The sequence below is a fragment of the Vidua macroura genome, chromosome 17 (assembly GCF_024509145.1).
Source record: "Vidua macroura isolate BioBank_ID:100142 chromosome 17, ASM2450914v1, whole genome shotgun sequence".
Classification (NCBI taxonomy): domain Eukaryota; kingdom Metazoa; phylum Chordata; class Aves; order Passeriformes; family Viduidae; genus Vidua; species Vidua macroura.
In genome coordinates, this window is record NC_071587.1 from 12,506,880 (window position 1) to 12,525,036 (window position 18,157).

The 18,157-nt window shown below is 51.6% G+C and overlaps 1 protein-coding gene across 1 annotated transcript; it reads right to left on the reverse strand.

Moving 5' to 3' along the window:
* Positions 1-3,130: 3,130 nt before the first annotated feature.
* Positions 3,131-17,700, reverse strand: RBM38 (RNA binding motif protein 38). The gene is made up of 4 exons (XM_053993314.1): positions 17,401-17,700; positions 16,578-16,701; positions 15,909-15,963; positions 3,131-4,617 (listed from the first exon to the last, which is right to left on the reverse strand). The coding sequence occupies exons 1-4, from the start codon at positions 17,566-17,568 to the stop codon at positions 4,317-4,319; spliced, it is 648 nt and encodes a 215-aa protein (XP_053849289.1). The 5' UTR covers positions 17,569-17,700; the 3' UTR covers positions 3,131-4,316.
* Positions 17,701-18,157: the final 457 nt, after the last annotated feature.

Here is an 18,157-nt window from a genome sequence, read left to right on the forward strand (position 1 = left end):
AAAACAAGTTTCAGCCAGAAGAGAGAGAGAGAGGGAAAAAAAAAAGGATGCTGTTAGCATTCCCTGTATTTGAGGGGGTAAAACATTTTGCTGTCAACTCTGTTTTAAAGGGTAAGTGCCAACAACAGCCCAGTTACCATGCAAATAAATAGTGTGCTCAGCCTTTCCCTCTCAATGCAAAGTTTTGGGGCTTGTCAGCCAGGGGAGCTGGGCTGTGGGGGCTGGCAGTGCCCCCATGTCCCCAGTGCTCCCATCCCATCCTGGGGATAGTCACTGGCTGGGGGTGCCACTGCAAAGCTCTGGACCTTGACAGGAGCCCGTGGGGGTGCCCAAGTGTCCCCCAGACGGGGTGGGACAGCGTGGGGAGCACTGCAGAGGTGTGGGCTGGGTACGCCCTGCTCCTCGTCAAAAGCAGATTCAGGCAGCAAAGCCCTTGGCTGTGCCTCTGTGACAGGGGACACCCCAGCGAGAGGAGTGCCTGGAAAGGGCAGAAATCTCACCCAAGACATCCCATTTCATGGCAGGCAAGTGGGGAAGGTCTGGCAGTAGCCACCCTGGGCTACGGGGCTGTCTCTCACTCGCTGCTGCCAGGTGGAAAGGGAGGTGATGCCAGGACATGATGCCAGACTGTGGCTGGGTTCATCCTGATGATGACCAGCACCCCAGCACTGGTATTTATGGTGACACTTCCCCATGACAGCAGAGGGGCTGCACGTGCCCCAGCCCACACAAGTCAAACCTCCTCCTGACTGCCCCAGTGTGATGGTTTCCTATAAAAAAGATTTGAATTTGTCATGCAAATCACTGGGCATGTGGGCACAGCTGCTGAGAACTGGCCTGGGCTGGGTCAGCTGCCAGCATGGCCACAGGGATGTGCCCAGGACAAGGTCTGGCCCCCAAAGCTGGTCCCACCCCTGGAACCTGCCAAGCAGATGGTGCTGCCAGGGCTGTGCTGCCAAAACCACCCAGCCCTTGCCACTCCTCCTGGTCCCTGTGGCTCACTGAAGCTTTTAAAACCAGCATTGTGACCTCCCTGATTGTCCCCTCCTTTGGCTTCTGTCTGGCTGTAGCAGAGCTCAGCTGCCCAGAATGAACTTTTTTTGTAGTGGGACAACATAAGGAGGTGGAAGAGGATGCTCCATCAAGCAATGCACTTAAAAAAAAAAAAATTATACTTTTGAGCAATTTCGAAATTATTTAAGCCCTTGCCCTGTGCCACCCCTGATCAGTCAGGAGCCAGGCAGCCTCTGCCTCTCACCCACACCCCACTGCTCATACTCTGCAGTTTAGCTCTTGTCCTTCTAACACAGCAACCCTTTGAGCTCTTCCCACTTTCCCAGCCCAGCACAGGACAGGGAAGTGCTTGGGCTCCTTTCCAGAGGCTCCCAGCATCACCTGGCAGCGCAGCCCCGCTCCCACCGGGAAGGGGAATGGCAGAGCTCACGATTCTGCAATTTCACAGCCGGGTTTTCGCAAACAGGAAGGAGGCAGGTTGGGCTGCTGTTTTGATGTGGCTGTTTCTTGAAATGAGCCCGGAGCAAAACTGAGCGGGATCCAGGAATGGCACTCGGCAGCGCCGGGTGCCGGGAGCGCCGCCCGCGCCCTCGCTTCCTGGCAGTTTGGCCACCCTTCAGGAAATCAGACAGCTAAATGGAAAATCATCACTCTTTTCACTTCAGAGCGCACCGCACACGTGGGTTTTTTCAACAACAAATCCATGTTCAGCAGCCTTGTTGTCCCCATCGAGCGGGGGAGATGTGTGTCCCCGGCGAAGACAAAAGCCCAGTTCAGCAGTGCCAGGCACCACTGCCTGGGGCCGGGCACCTCAATGCTGCTGGGCTGGGGCCAAGGGCTCCCCAGCAGCTCCCAGCACCCCCATCCAAAAATCCTCCCCTCCCTTCTCCTCAGGAGGACTCCTGACAGGGAGAAAGAAGAATTGCTGCATAATCTCCAGCCCCGATAGCACTTCAAAGGCAGGGCCCGGGCCAGGCTGCGCTCCGCCAGCGCCGGGCTGGATGCGGCGCTCGGCTCTTACTCCTTTGGCAGCCCCACAGCCTATCCAGAAAGTAATTACTTAAAAAGGAAATAAATGTCACCCACATGGTTGTAAGCAAAACCCCGGGCAGGATGAGCAGAGCCCCACCAGGATCTGCATTCTCACGCAACACAAGCAAGGCAGGAGCGAGTTGTTTCCATTCATCGAGATGGATGGGCTCCTTACTCTGAGGACTACTGATGACATTAGACAAGCCCACCGTGGGCATTTAAGCTCCCCAGGACAGCCACAGTGCTGAATGCCTCTGCTTTCATCCTGCAGCATCCTCTTCCCCCAGGATGACTTTAGGCATCACCACCCGAACCAGCAGCAGATGCTGGTGCCAAAAACACGGCCCTTCCTGGCACCGGGCCCGCTGTGGCCTTTAGGGAGATGAACCAGATCACTGGCATGATCAAACAGAGTAATTTTATTTACTTTTACAGATTAATTCTTGAAGTTTGTAATTGTCAAAATCTGAACACCAAACTTCTAAAGCAAGTTGGTTGGGGGAAGTCAAATGCAGCACCAGAGCAGCGAATGAGGCTCAAGGGTGAAAGTCTCTCTGCTGCTGGCACCTGCCTGGTACTGCTGGACCTGAGACACCCTCAGCAAATCCCCTTAACCAGGACAGAGCTCTGGCAGACTACTCTCTTACAGAAAAATTCAATTTTAGAAAAATAACCCCCAACTTATTTTAAGCAAATAACAGAAGGAAAGCGATGGCCTGAAAACTCTGGGATGAGATCCCATCTGCCCCTACTGCCTCTGGAGCTGCACCAGGACGGCAGCACCTCCCACCCTCTGCTCCACGCAGTGTGAGGAAGCACTTGGCACCAGCCCACGAGGTTCTGTGAGCTCAGAAACCCTGAGGTGCCTCAGGACACGCAGAGCAAGGGCAGCGTGGGACACGCTGCAGGATGGTGGCAGCACCTGATGCCTGCCAGGATGGCAGCAGGCGCTCCTGCCACAGGACACCCCCCGGCCCACCCTGGCACACTCGAGGGTGAAGCCCAGCGTGGCCAGACCAGGTGGGCTGGGAAATACTCCCTAAGGCACTGCGGCCACGCAAACATCGTACCATACTGCATCGAATAATCTTAAAAGTTAAAATAGTTTATTGCTGTCTTTGTAGAAATGCACTTACATCGCCTGTTCTCTTCCTTTATTTGGCTGTTGGATTACAGGCATAAAAAGGTTACATTTACCCATTTGTTCAGTGACATAACACCTTCTTCTCTATTGCTCCACTCGTGATATTCACCTAAACCTTGCTGGCCAACAGCCCCAAATCTCTTTTACATAAATACTGTAAATGTCTCCATAGGTTGCAGCATTATAACAAAAGATCTACCAAAGTAGACAAAATGTTCGGTATTCTTGGTTGGTTTTTTGCATTTAAAAATATACCTAAATTTGAGATAATCTTAACAGAGTAACAATTACAATAAGAAAATAGTACAGTGCGTTGACTAAAGGAATATTCTGCTCTCCTTCAAGCCAATATTCCCTTTTGCATGTTGAAGTGATTCAGCAATTACTTAAGAACTTTTACCTACATACAATAATTTAGTAAAATGAGAATTAAACAAGGCAGATACTTACTACTATTCTTCTGTCTGCAATTCACAGCTCATGCGAATAAAATCGCAATAAATATTAAAAAATAGTTTTTCTTTTGCTTTTTTTTTTTTTTTTTCTGTAAGGCATCTCTGAGTATTACAAAGTTTTTGTACAACCAAAAAATAAGATTGCTTTTTTTCCATGTTCTCCGAGTACCTCTGTACCTCACCAGTAAATAAGAGGATTGTAGGCTGGATGAGGAAGGAAGGGCTGACGGGGAAGGGGGCAGAAAGAAGACCACAGGTGATGGAAGCAGACTGCGATGTGTGCAAGAATCTGTCGTTTCCCTGTGAAACATTTCAGCCGCTTTCAGGACATCTTCAAGACAGTATCTGTCCAGATTGAAAGGTGGGAAAAAAAAAAAAAAAAAAAAAAAAGGGAAAAAAAACTTACCAGAAGTCCACTTTCATAAGCACAGTCAGACTGCAAGGATTTGGGCTCGCCCTCAACACTATAAATAGCTTAGGTATCGATATGCACCTACATACGGGAGATACAGGGGCGGGGCGGCAGGGGGTGATTTTTTTTTTTTGTTGCTGTTGTTGGTTTTGTTTCTTTTATTGTTTTTTTTTGTTGGTGTTTTTTCGTTTTTTTTTTTTTTGCCGTTTTGCTGTCCTAGTCGCATCCTCGCAGGGTGAGAGATTGTCCGGGGTGGCCCTCACTGCATGCGGTCGGGCTGCAGCTGCTGGGGCTGGTACTGCACGAAGGCGGCGGCGGGCGCCGCGGGGGTGCTGGCGGTGATGGGCGGCTGCACCGTGCCCGTGTAGCCGTAGCCCACGAAGCCGGCGGCGGGGGAGGCAGCGTAGGGGTACTGGTCGTAGGCAGCTGTGGTGTACTGGGAATAGGCTTGGCTGGCGGCCGTGTAGTCGATGTAGGGAGACGTGATGGACTGCACGGGGGTAGGGATCACCACGCTGGGCTGGATGATAGCTTGGGGGTAAACATAGTGAGGCGTGAGTCTGTGGAGGGAAAGGGAGAGAGTCAGTGAGGGGCTGGGGTCCCCCTGGCCTGCACAGCCCCTCTTCCCCCCAGATTCGTGTGAGTCAGCCACGGAAACGGTGCTGCCCCAGAGCGAGGGGTGCTCCCCGGGGTGGGGAGGAGAAGCAAACACTCCTAGACTGAGGGTGGGAGTAGTGCAAGGTGAAGCATAGGCTGCTACTAATACACACATCCTGGTCCCCATGGCTTGTATCTCCCACTATCCAGGCTGCTGAAATCCAAAATAAGCTCCCTGGAAGGCCGTGACACAGCCTCTGGCTCACCTCGTTTCCTCAGCCTCCTCACACTCTGCGGGTCCCTGCCAGCCTTCCTGCCTCCTGTATTCTCCATCCAGGCTTGGGTGGAGGAGGGTCCTGAGGACCCACAGCCCCTGTGGGACAGCTCCTGGCAGCAGGGAAAACGTGTCACCCTCCATGTGTCCCACCAGGAATGACCACTGACCCCGGGTGCAGCCCCAGGCCCTCCATCCTGCCAGGTGTTATCAGTTACTACACACTTACACCATGTTTCCACAACACTGCATGTTTAGGGAATGCTACAGGGTGTTTGTTGTAAAACATGAGGTATTAATGCTGCTTTCTTCCCCTGGTAGCACTCCCCAGTAGCTGGCAGGGCAGTGACACTCCTGTGTCCATGAGCTGTCACATCTGCCCCTGGCACCTCCGCTGCCCTTTCCACGAGGGCCCAAAAGTGCAGCTTCTCCCAGGCTTGGCCCTGCCCTGAGGAGCTGTGCTGCTGAGGGGAACTTAACAACGTCCCAGTCAATTAAAGTCCATAGATGGAAAGATCCTGGAGGTGATTAATGCAGGAGTGCCTCCTAATTTGTTAGAAACTGCTAATGAGGAGGAAAGGGGAGGGGGGAAAAAAGCATCAAAATGAAAGGGCTGTATTTTCCAAAGGGCCCAGGTCAAGTCAGGTCTCAAACAGTTGGGCAAAAACTGTGCAAAACTGAAGGTTTAGGTACATCCACACAAACTGCCACGGGCCAGGCAAAAATGGGGAATTTATGTGGCCTGAAGAGTGCTGCAGGGTGACACATCTGGGGTTTGTTTAAGAAATAGGGGGTGCAGGCTATCACCAGCAAATGGCACAGTACCAGTGGAAGATCAGAGCCACACACACCCTGGGGAGAAGGTCCCTTTGGCCACTGCCTGCTGAACCACATAAGGCCACAGAAGGAAGCAAAGCCAAAAAGCTTGTGCCACCCTGTCTCCAAACCCAGCTCATTTTTGGCCAATAAAAAATCCCCAAGGCAAAATTCTGCAGAGAGATTATGCAGATTCAAATATTTTGGGGATTTTTGTGTGGATGTGTGTGACAGCACATTTTCAAACACAACCACTTTTAAAAGCCTCCCACAGGCTCTTCACAAGGCACAGGGCTGTACGTGGTTACCCTCAGTCTATGGGAGCATCCTAAATCTCAGCCACCACCTGCAGCATGCTGGGGTCCACCTGGGGCTGATCCCACTTGCTTCACAACCAGCACTGGATGGTTTAGTCTGCTCTTCAAACAGGAGAAAGGCTTCTCACAAACAAGGGCTCATCTGAACCGAGTTTCCTCTCCTTTTCCCACTCCCATATGCAGTTTGTTTTTGCTTGAGACAATTGGCATGACAAGAGAATGACTGTTCTCCTCTCCCCACACAGCAACACTGCCTCTGAAATCAGGGTCCTTCCATATGGCCAGGGAAGATGGATGGTGGTGAGCAGCACCTCAACCTTTGATTCAGTGCAAGATCTTCTTCTGGACAGCAAGAGGGACCTCACAGTCCTTCAGCCCATAAGCACACCATACCCAGCATCACCCTGTGGGTAACAGGAATGAGATGAGGCAGCAGAAATGCACAGAATCCCTTTTTGTTCAGCTCTGCTCTAAACTGAGGCCAGCACAGCTGAATCAGAGCTGGAGCTTAGGCACCAGCTCAGCCCAAGGGCACTTCATGCCACACACTCACACAGTGGCAGCCCCCTCTTGGAGGAGCAGGGCTGAGTCCCAGCCAGAGGTTCCTCACGCCTGTCACTGGGGGGTTTTCTCTTTCATTTTGTTTTAAATAACTCAGAGGTGCAATGCTGCTCTCTGGGCCTGCCAGAGTCTGGGGAGAGGCTCTGCAGAGGCACCCCCAGGCACTGGCCCTTGGGAATGACACGAGCAGGCTCTGTCCATCTACCCCTGGTAGATCAGCAGCTCAGCCAACATCCTGCATGCCAGACTGGGGATGGATGCTCTGGCTGCTCCTCACTTCTCCCTGCCTGTCACACCCTGCACCAGGCTTCCTGGTACTCCAGGGCCCAACAAAGTTAAAATCACGCCACAAATGCAACAAAAAATGCTCAGCTCACCGAAAACCACCCGGTGGCAGGAGCAGAGGAGGGGCCTGCACTTTTCCTGCCCACAGGAGTTCCACCTGTGCTCACCAAACAACCAGGACAGCCCGAGAGACTCTGGGCAATCCAGCCTGAGCATCACCCTCTCTGAGCAGCTCCTCCATGTCCCTTGCTGCCACCCAACTGCTCTCCTGAGCTGGCACAGCCCATGTGGGGGACGTGGTGCCATCAGGGTGAGCGGACATTCCCAGCTCATCCCAAGAATCTCCGCATTGTTGGCTTTGCTTTCACGCACAGAGCTCCTCAGTGGGCTTGGAGACAGCAAATCTGCAACATCCTACACTACATTTTTCCTTCAGCAAGGAAAAAAACTCCAGCTTTTCAGTGCTACTTGGAATAAAAAGCACCATTAGCTTGGAAGGCAGAATGTACTCCTGGACCTCGCTCTCAGAAATCCATCCCACCAGCCCAGTGCATACACAAGCACACATCACTCACAATAGCTGGTACTGCACTAAAATATCACACTCAGCAACTCCAAGATCTGCTTCTAAAGGGAATGTCAATGCAAAAGGGAAGGTTCTTTTGGTCTGTAGGATTTCAATAATTCAGCTAGAAATTTCAATCAAGATATTATGCAGTTTGGTCTTCTGAATTAGGTGGACAGATGGCAATTCATCAATCAAAACAAACACACAACCCAAAGTAAGGTCACTTTGATGACTTGCAGCTACAAACAAAACAAACCAGTGCAGTAGGATGAAGTTCTCTGCTGGCTACATTTTGCATCCACAGAAAATCTTAAAATATTTCCCCCTCTTCCATTATTCCTTAACATGATCTTTCAGGAGATAAATTATCAAAAAGCAAGCTGTTCTGGAGTTCTCTTTCTAGAAAACAGCAAACTCTAATCTGAATTTCTACAGGATGAGTCACATCTGTGGTTTAAGATGCCTTTCCCTTCCTCCCTCCCTGCAGCTCTCCTCCATCCCCCACGATGGGCCCTGCCAGCCAGAAGAGAACTTCATCAGAAACACACACGGTGTGATTATAAAACACCAACCAAGTGATCAGCCGTGGCCACCACACACCAAAGTCACCCCGTGAGCAGCAGATGGACGAGATGCTGCTGGCACGACAACGAGCCACAGGCAAAGGGCACCCAACACAAGGAGCATGGTCAAACCTAAGCCCAGAGGCAGCAGTGGCACGGGAGGGACAGCAGGAGGGACAGCAGGGACTTGGCAGGGCTCTCGTGGTGCCAGCCCACGCTCCTGACCACGTGGCACCACGCCACACTGCCCTGGCAGCCAAAATTGAACCAGAACAGAGATGGTGACAGAGCCACTGGCAGAGGGACACAGGTCCTGCTTTGGTGGGGGACAGAACAAAAGGGGCCCCATTTTGGTGCAGGTCTGGGTGGAGATGTTCAAACACATCAGGGGAGGCATCCGTGGCTCCAGGCAGATGAAAATGTCCCTTTCAAAACCTGCCATCTCCCAGGTCTCCCCACCACAGCAGCAGGGCAGGGCTGGCTTGGGGGCAGCAAGAAAAAAAGGGACAAGTCAGGAGGAAATGTGTCCCACTTCTCTCCCCAAGCACTTGGGAAGAGGAACGAGCTCTCATCAGCAGAGCTCATCTCAGAGACACTTGATATATTTGACTATTTTGTATCAGATTTACACCTAAAGTGTGCTTTAGCTGCACCTTCTCAGCTCTCTGCCATCCTGCAGGACTTCCTACACATGAGCCACGAGCTGCTCCTGCAAGCTGCTCCTGCATGCTGCACGAGTTTGGGAGAGCAACAAGGTGGGAGTTCCTGACCCCCTCGATCTCTGCCAGCCCTGCTGGGAGCTGGTTTTGTCAGTTCTGAAGAGGTGGAGACAGCTGCACCCCTCTGTCAGGAGGGACACGGCATCACACAAACATTTGGGAAACAAGGAGGGGCACAGGGCTCTTGGCAGCCTTACAGAGATCAGCACACAAATGCCACCACCACGACCAGCCTTTTATTCCTTGAAGAATAAAAGAAACAGAGCCCTTTGTGTCTGCCAGTGAAGGCACAAATTCTGGCATTTGACCCCAGGAATTTGGCCTCCATTTCCACTAGAGCTGACCCATTGGCTGCCACAGGGACACCCACACTGCCACAGCACGTGATGGCAGGGGGTGCTGGGGGTGCTGCAGGACCAGCTGAGCACAGCCCCTGGTGATGTGACACCTCCAGGCACTGCCTGCAGGGCAGATCCAAAGGTGTATTTTGAAGTGGGCTCCTGAGTTTAAAGGTGCTCTGGGAAGCACACCCCACACTTGCACTGGCAGTGCCACGGCACCACGGCAGAGCTGGAGATGCAGGCACACGTCCTGGTGTAACTCACACTCCAAGGAATTGTTCCTGAGGGACACTCCCAAGCCAGCAAGCACTCACCTGGAGGAGACACTCAGTGAACGTGTGTGGAGTGCAGGCAGGGCTGGCCACAGGTATCATACGGGCCCCAGCCACGATGACAGGCTGTGGAAATGTGAGAAATTCAGGCGCTGTTCTCAGTCCAGACATGAGGAGGAGGCTGCAGGATGTCCCTGCCTGCCCAGCAGGACTCTCACTCCAGGAGGGGATCACAGTTTATCCACTAACACTTGGGTGCAGGTCAGGACATTGGTTGTGCCCTAATCACTCCACCATCCCTCACCATTCACTTGACAGGGCTGGGCTCTAACCACAACATGACAAACCTCCAACTCCTGAAATGTCCCTACTAAAGCTGATTTTAAAATGCACTGAAATGTCAACAGCTTTTGCCTCATCAGCCAGCTATCCCAGCCAGCTCAAAGTCACACAAGGATGAACTCCGCAGCTCCGTGGGATTTATCATCACCTGCTGCAACACGACACAAACACAAAATAGCAAAGCAGTCAAGACAATTTCTGCTCCTCTAGTAACTGATTTGCCTGTCTGCCTTCTCCTCATCCTCCTCTGTCCCTCTGAGAAGATTTACACAGCAGCCTGTGCAAACAGGTACAGGACTGGGTTCCCTGCATCCCTGCTGGGAGCAGATGTCACCGCACCAGTGGCAATCACCAAGGCATGACATGCCACAACAGACTGTCCCAGACTGCAGCCAGTGGGGGGAAAAAAAGCAGAAAGAAGTAAAAAACAAGGCTGCAGACCAAAGATGGGAGTACATCTCACAAAGATCTAATACTTTTTCTCAGCTCAACCAAGAGTCTGAGATCAACACGCTGAGCTCCACCAGGAGTTATAGCCAGGCTCAATAGCTTTATCCTCTGCATCTTGCTTCCCCCACACCCAAAGGAAGAAGGAAAAAAAAAAAACCATGATCCCAAACAAAGGCATGCTGGGCCAGACCAAAAATAGTTTTGGAGAGAAGCAGGCTGAAAAACACTCAGGTAGCAGGAGATAACATCTGCCTGAAACAAGAGCCATCTGGCACCAAGGAAAAAGCCACATGGAAGTTTATCCACAACTAGTCAGCTCTCCAGAGAAGGAAAAACCCCTCCCCTTTCCAGTTATCAGCACAGCCAAACCAGAAATTAACTGACAGAATAAACAGGGACTGTTTCACACCAGTGCATGACAGGAACCTGAGTCCTTCAACATCCCTGTGAGGAACCTGGTAGGATGGTAGGGAAAACCAGGGTCTCCAACAGATTAACCCAGGAAGCCCCAGAATTCTGCCTTTGACTGAGCTCTCCAATTTTCTTCTGCAATTTAGAGAAAACCAATGGCAGAAACATCTCTAAACTCTTCTGAAGGACCTGACAAGTTTTGGAATAATACACATCAGTGACTACTTTCAACTGGTTCCATTTTTAATGGATTTCTTTCTTTACACATGATCCCTTCCACCGACCTTTCATTAAAACCATCCAGTCATTTGATTTATCTAAACCCCTTTCTTGGAGAGATGACGTATTTTGAAGTAGAATGCTTCAGCTATGGAAGAAGCAATGAAATATCTCTTTTTGATAAAAGATGGCCTACACTTGGTAAAACAAGTAATTAAGTAATTTCTCAGTCAAGAAAGAAATTCCATTTAAAGAGTTTTGTGATCTCTGCTACCAGTTGTGCCTTTGTGGTAGTAGAAAGTTTAAGACATCTCAGTCTAATCCCTCCACACCTTCCTGCAAGCTGGAATCATGGGGGATGCCTGGATCCAGCATGGTTTTTCCAGCCTCTGCTGCTTTTGGCCAGGGCAGCTCAACTCTGACAGAGGAGAGCTAAAATGCTCAAAGCTGGTGACAGGGAAATTGCAGGGGACAGCACAACCCTGTTTACAGCACTTGGAGACTGAGAAACAGGAGACTGAGTTTTAACTCTGAGGTCCAGGACTTTTCATCTTTTGTGATCATGGAGTATATTTAGCTCTGGTATGTAGCTTGCTCCCATCCGTGGGGAACAAGTTCTTCATAAAAGTTGTATTTAGAAGTGACCCGGTGTCCTTGCTACCAAATTATCAGCACAACAACTGTCTGGTTCCCTGGCTGGTGCCCTCAGCGCCAGGGCAGGATGCCCAGGGCTGCATTCATCATTCGAATTACTGGGCATGTGCTTAATACTGTGAGTTGGGGCCCATATGCCAACAGCTGCTCAAAGGAAACATGAGATCAAGCACAAGCTGAGCTGCTCTGGAAATTCAGCCGTGTGCATCAATCTGCCACTTTGGGCCTCTGTGGCACCAGCCAGAGCAACACAGGTGAATTTTGGATCTGCCACTCCCCAGCTCCTGCACCAACGGGAAAGGACTCAGGTCTCTGCTGCTGAGGAGGATGAAGAGGAAATCCACCAGAGGCAATGGGATCACACAGAGAAGATGGCACAACTCAAGCCACGTGCTGTAAAGACAAAGCTAGAGCCAGCTCAGGCTGTCTCTCCAACACACACAAGCCTGTGCCCTGACTGCCCAGGAATGGCTCAGATCCTTCACCCAGAGCCTGTCCCTTGCAACAGGTCTGAGCTCGCACATCATTCACATAGCCAAGTGTGAGGTCACTGTATCAGACCACGTTTTTCTATTGTTTTACAGGCAGAAAATGAGCAAATTCTGCCCCAACCCCAAAAAATAGGCACACCAAACCCTTGGGTCTGACACCAGCATTTGCCATCTTGAAGTAGATGTCCAAGAAAATTCTCAAAGCTGTCTGAGCTGCTTATAAATAAATGTTTACACTTAAAAAACACAAAAGAAAATAATAAAATAATAAGAAAGTGATTTCTTTCCGACTGGCAAGCATTTGGTCTGAACAGCAGTCACCATGCATGAGAACCAGCAGCTGAAGCCGTTTGGAAAATGGATTTGGACATTTCTTAGGAAATGCCCCCTTTCCCCCCCAGGCTTTCATGTTCCTGGCACAGGATGACACCAGGTGCCGGGTGCTCCATCCACATGAGCCTGGCAGAGTGGGATGGGAGCCTGCAGCCTCCAGCTCCGGGTAAGTGGGCAGTGGGAAGCTGGAGCAGGGGGCTGCCAGCTGACACAGGCTGGGCACAGCACGCGCCCTTTTATAAGCATAACCACAGAAAAGATGAAAGTTTGTTGCCTTTTATTTTTAACCCAATACAGAAATTTTAAGGATAAACAGCTGCAAGGGAGGCTGGGCTGACACAAAGAGAGACTTTCTTCACTTCTAACTGCAGCAGTGTCAACACATGAAATTTTAAACTCAAAGAGTTTTAACTCTTTCTGACGTTGCCAAAGACCAAATGTGGGTCAAAGGCAGGGGGCCACCAAAACAAGTAACCACACATGGATGGGGTCTCTGGAGCAATGACATCCAATGTGCAGCTATGGAGAGAGCTGGATCCTGCCACAAGAGACAGTTTTATGTTTGCAAGAGCTCAGTCACTTACTCAGTCACTGGTAGATCTCCCACACAGATAGCTCCTTCGCTGAGGCACAGCCACAGGAATGCATCTGCCATATGCTGTGTCCAGAGCAGCAAGCACAGAGGAGAACCAGGGAATCCCCACTCCCTGCACAGACTCAAACCTGCCTCCACCTCCAGAGTCCCAGAGGAAGGAACCACAAGGTGGGACCAAGTAGCTCTTCCACATCACCTGATCACATGAAGCACGGCAGCTGCAGGGACACTCTGGCACGGCCAGATGCCTCCAAGCAAAGCACAGTCTGCAAGCCCCAGGCTGAGCCCCAGGCCCAATGCTGCTTCCCTAAACTCAGCAGCCGGATCTCCGAGTCACCCTGAACCAGACACATCCTTTGCCTTGCATTACTGTTAAGATCTCTGGTTACAACAAGCTAGAAACTTCTTTTCCAAACAGGATTTACTACTGACTCCGTGCTGTCTGCTGTGCAAGTGCCTCCCCTGCCAGGACAGCAGGAGGAAGGAGAGAGGCTCCTCGTGGTTTCTCTTTCTGTTCCGCATAGCCCTGGCAATATTTACAGCTGCATTTAGGTGTCTGGGGCTGGGGGGGGAGAAGCCTTCAGTTTATAAATAATCCTCTCTGGTGTTTGGGTGATTTTCATAGTTTCCATTCATTTCAGATTTCACCAAAACCTGCGCTTTGTGGCTTGACAGCCAGGACATGACTGGCTGCTTGCTCTTCGGGAGTTAACGGTTGTTCATTCATTCCTGCCCTGCCAAGCCCAGCTCGCTCACCAAGCACCCTGTGCCCCATGACAATCATCCTTTGGAAACCACAATGCCAACCCCTGGGCACAAACACTTTGCAGAGACAGGAACTGCAGGAGGGAGAGCCAGGCAACATCTCACACCAGGGGCAAAGCAGCCGAGCCACTGAGCTTCCTTTGGGAAAGGTCAGGATCCACCCAGCGTGGTGCAAACAGACACCAGCAATTCAGTGACAGACCCTGATAAACTCCTCATCTACCCTCATATCCCACTGAGGGCCAAGGAAGTTGTGGGCTCAAGGGAATGCAGGAGTGGAGCTTGGCAGGCTCTTAATTTTGTTGGTCTACTGAGGAGACAAAGAGGGAACTGGCAGCCAAGCTTTGCTGCTCAACTGAGCACCTGAGGCTTTGCTCAGAAGCCAGAGAGCAGCCCCAGTTGTGGTGCTCAGGTAAAGGTGGTGCTCAGGTAAACACATTCTGCAAAACCCACATTTCCAGTGATTCTGCTGCAGCAATGACTGAATTCAATTAAATTCTTGTTTACTGATGCTTGCAAATAATGATATATAATCCCCTGCCTCCAGCCTTCCATTCTCCTGGTTCCTGTCTCTTGGCAACTGATAAATAATTTATAATGTTCTCCACTGTATGTGCCAACTGCAGCTCTGCTGGTTTAATGATGAAACCAATGCCTAGGAACTGCAACAGGAACTGTCTAGATCACAAGGAACATGTAATCAGTCGATCCCACACTCCTCTGGATGTGAAACCAAAAGCAAACTGTTGGAAAAAAGAAATGTTTTCAAGAGTTGCGGCTGTGGGGTAGGAAGGGCACCCAGAAAACTGCAGATAATCTGCAAGGTGCTCCTGCCAACAAGAGGGGTTTTAACGGGCTTCACCACTCTGCTCTTCTCTGCTCCCATGCGTGGCAGGACTCGCCAGAGGCTGCTTTTATTGGCAACTTCTCTCCTGCACTCCCATGCAAAAGTCTCTGCATTCACATCTCAAGGTGCTGCTGCTCTGGGGGCTGTGAAAGCTCTTGCAGCCCCCGTGCAAGGAGAGCTATTAAAAAGCAGCATTTGGTCTATGCAGACTACTGTGGCTCTTGCCCCAAAGAAGGGGAGACCCTTCCTTTCGTGGCAGATGTTTGTCAGGGCTTTCCAGCAGAGCTGTAACCGCTGGCGAGAAGCGGCGTGTTTGAACCACACACAGCACACGTACACTGGGTGTGCACTATTGTGGCAACACAGCCTCTTACATCCATAAACTCATCGGAATGAGATTATCCAGGCAGTTGGCAACTGCGGCCATAAGGGCAGAGGAATGAAAGTTTTATTGTTAGCAGATTTTTTTTTTTCCTTGAAAAAAAAAAAAAAAAGAAACAAAACACCCCCAAAAAAACGAGCAGAGAGCAGGGAAGGGATGAAGTATTGCTGTTGACAAAGGCCAAAATCCCATCTATTTATATTAGAGTCACACAAAAACCACACCAGGGCAGTGCTCAAAAGCTTTAAAAAATGCACCTACTTTCTTAATGCTCTTAGAAAATAATAATAAAAAACCTTATCAATATTCACTTTCTGAGATGGTGCAAAAAAAGAGCTGCATCAATCATTAAACAGTTAAATGAGGGCAGTATGACAGTCACTATTGTTCTCGTGAAGCACACTTGTCTTTTGCCGAGCAGCTGCCAGATCCTATTAGATGTATAAAAAGAGGACTTTTCTAACCGAGTAGGGATGGTATAAGCTATTGAAAACAGCAGACAAAAGCCCACTTTTGCAGACTATTCAAGCCTTGTATAACATCTGTCCAAAATCAATTTTTGACCTAATGTTACTTTCATTAAGTAACAGACTTTGTTTCCAATGCAATTTGTTTTCTAGGATAAAACTGTATCCTAAGCGTTATTACGTGGGAAATGGCACAGAGGAAGCAGAGGATCTTATTTGAGAAACATGAGAGCAGAATTTGCTTAATTGTTTTGACACCTTAAGTACTATAATAGAGAAACTATTTTCCATTTATTTGAATTCCTGTGAATTCTTGAAGCTGGCAAAGCAGTGAGCAATGCACTAGGTTTATTATGACTAAGATTTACTAAGGATAAAGAAGGATCTTTGGGAATTACATTAAAGCTGACAAATGCACAAAACTTCTGAAATCACCAGAAATAAAGTACTCTGAACATTAACAACAGCTGTTGAAACTGTCCACTCTTGACGGCGAAGGCCTTTTTCACACATTTTAAATAATGAGGAAGTTGATTTGTGAATCTGATTTCAAACAGACCGTTAGGAATCATTTCCACTTACCCAAAGGGTCTCTGAATGAAGGCTGGGTGTAGCTGCTGCACACCTATGGTAAAACCTGAAAATAAAAGTTCAGAAAAAAAAAGAAATATTAATGAATGGCATCCATTGTACCATTCAACTCCTAACACACAGGCAGAATTACACCACACGTCTTTGCATGTGATCTGCTATGCATGTGAGCAAATTCAGAGCCCCATTTAGAAACAAGTTAAATTTAACATGCATATGTGATATGCACGAGGAGCAGATGGGAATTCACGATGAAAGCCCAGTGTGAACGTGCTGTTATGGAACACACAATGGGGTGTAAAGCCTTATTTTACACACTGGGTACTGTGGTCATTAAACCAAAGGGAGAAATGACACAGTGGATCTTACTGTTCATTCTCATGTAACAAAGAGGTTAACGGGCAAACAGATCTGCCGTGGAAGGAAACAGCTTTAACACAGTTATATGAACTTTGGTGAGTAATATTAGTGCAGCAAGGCTGAGGAAGAAGATACAGCAGAGAGGTAACTGGACTACACAGTGCCCTCAGCCAATAATCAGAACTATGGGGGACAGATAAATGTGCATCGTCAGATCAGATGATTCCAGCCCGAGGAACTTGTTTCCTTGTCTCACAAGTTATTCTAATACAGAGAGATGGGATCTCCTGGATGCCTCACCAGTTTGAATACTCCTTGGTTTTGCTCCCAAATACGCCAGGTTCACATTTGCTTTCCTGCCGTCAATGATGGGGTTTGGGTCTTTGCAGGCTCTTTCAGCAGCTGCTCTGTCTGCCATGGTCACCTGGAATCGAGCACAGCCTTGTTTGTAGCAACAGTGCTTTGTAAACACTCCAGCAACAGGCACTAAGTGGAGTTTATTTATTGTTCTATTTTGAATCGGGAGCTGAACTCCCTTCGTGCAGCCCCGCTTGCACGGCGAGATGGGAAGGGCTGCTGGGACTCGATGGAAAAGCGGGCGCTCCCCCCGCGCCCGGTTTCCCCGCTGGGCCGGTGCCAGCTGCTCTCCCCTGCCCTTCCACCTCCTCCCCGTGCCTTTTTCAAGGTGGAGCCCTTCCCAAAACCCCCGGCGCAGAGGAGCTCAGGGCAGCTGCGGGCGGGATGCGGGGACCCGCACGGACATCGGGAGGGGGAAGCAGGTGCTGAAACGAACGGCACTGCCTCGGCTAACACGGGGGGGGGCTCCTCCCGGGCCCCCAGCCCAGCTTTTGTCCTGACCGAGCCCCTCGTTCCCGCAGCGGGCACAAGCTCCGCGGCAGCCACGGGACGGGCGGCGGCTCCGCAGCGCCCGGCACCGGGGGGTCCGCCCGGCCACGCCGGGAGTTTGTCCGGCCACGCCGGGAGTTTGTCCGGCCACGCCGGGGCTTTGTCCGGCCACGCCGGCGGGCTCGCCAGCGCGGGGCTCCGCTGCCGGCGCCTTCCCCGGCGCACGGGGGGCAGCGAGGGCAGCGCCCGTCCCGCCGCGGAGCGGAGCGGCACTTACAAAGCCGTATCCTCGGGATTTGCCGGTCTGCCGGTCCGTGATCACCACCGCCTCCTCGATGTCCCCGAAGACCTCGAAGTACTTCCTGAGGGAGGAGTCGGTGGTGTGGTAGGGCAGCCCCCCGACGAAGATCTTGGTGAAGGTGGTGTCCTTCTGCACGGTGTGCATGGTGCCGGGAGCGGCCGGCCCCGGCCGGCATCCACGCCGAGCAGAGCCGCGCCCCGCCGAGCCCCCCCGCGGCGGCCGAAGGCAGCGGAGCGGCGGCGGGTCCCGGGGCCCTACAGCCGCCTCATGGCCGCGCCTGGAGCCGGAGCGCGGCCCCGCGCCCGCCCGCCGGTGCCGGTGAGTAGCGGCCGCCCCGCCGCCGCCGCCGCCTTTGTAGGGCCGCGCGGCCCCGCCCCGCCGCCGCGCAGGGGCGCTCGGGGCGCGTAGTCCGGCCCCGCCCGGGGGTCCCCGCGGCCCGGCCCGCACCGAGCCCCCGGCCCGCTCCGAGCCCCCGGCAGCGCCGCACGCACCGCGGCGCCCTGCGGCCGGCCCTCGGAGCGGGCCCCGCAAGCCCCGGCGGCTCCCGGGGAGCGGGGCCGGGCGGGCGAGGGCAGCGCTCCGGCGGGAGCCCGCCAAAGATCCCGCCTGGGCAGCGGGTGTCCCGCGCCCCCAGCCCGCCGCTGTTGCACAACCATCGCAACGGCGAGGGCTTGGTCGCTGGCAGGCTCGGGCACGGGGACAAAGCCGTGCGGCAGCTGGCAGCCTTTGTGGC

Bases quoted from the DNA above. Each gene is read 5' to 3' on its own strand.
- RBM38 (XM_053993314.1), bottom strand. From the start codon at position 17,568: ATGCACACCGTGCAGAAGGACACCACCTTCACCAAGATCTTCGTCGGG. The intron at 16,702-17,400 runs GTAAGTGCCGCT...GCTCGATTCCAG, and splicing joins AATCCCGAGGATACGGCTTT to GTGACCATGGCAGACAGAGC. The intron at 4,618-15,908 runs GTAAGTGGAAAT...TTCCCTCCACAG, and splicing joins TTCATTCAGAGACCCTTTGG to ACTCACGCCTCACTATGTTT.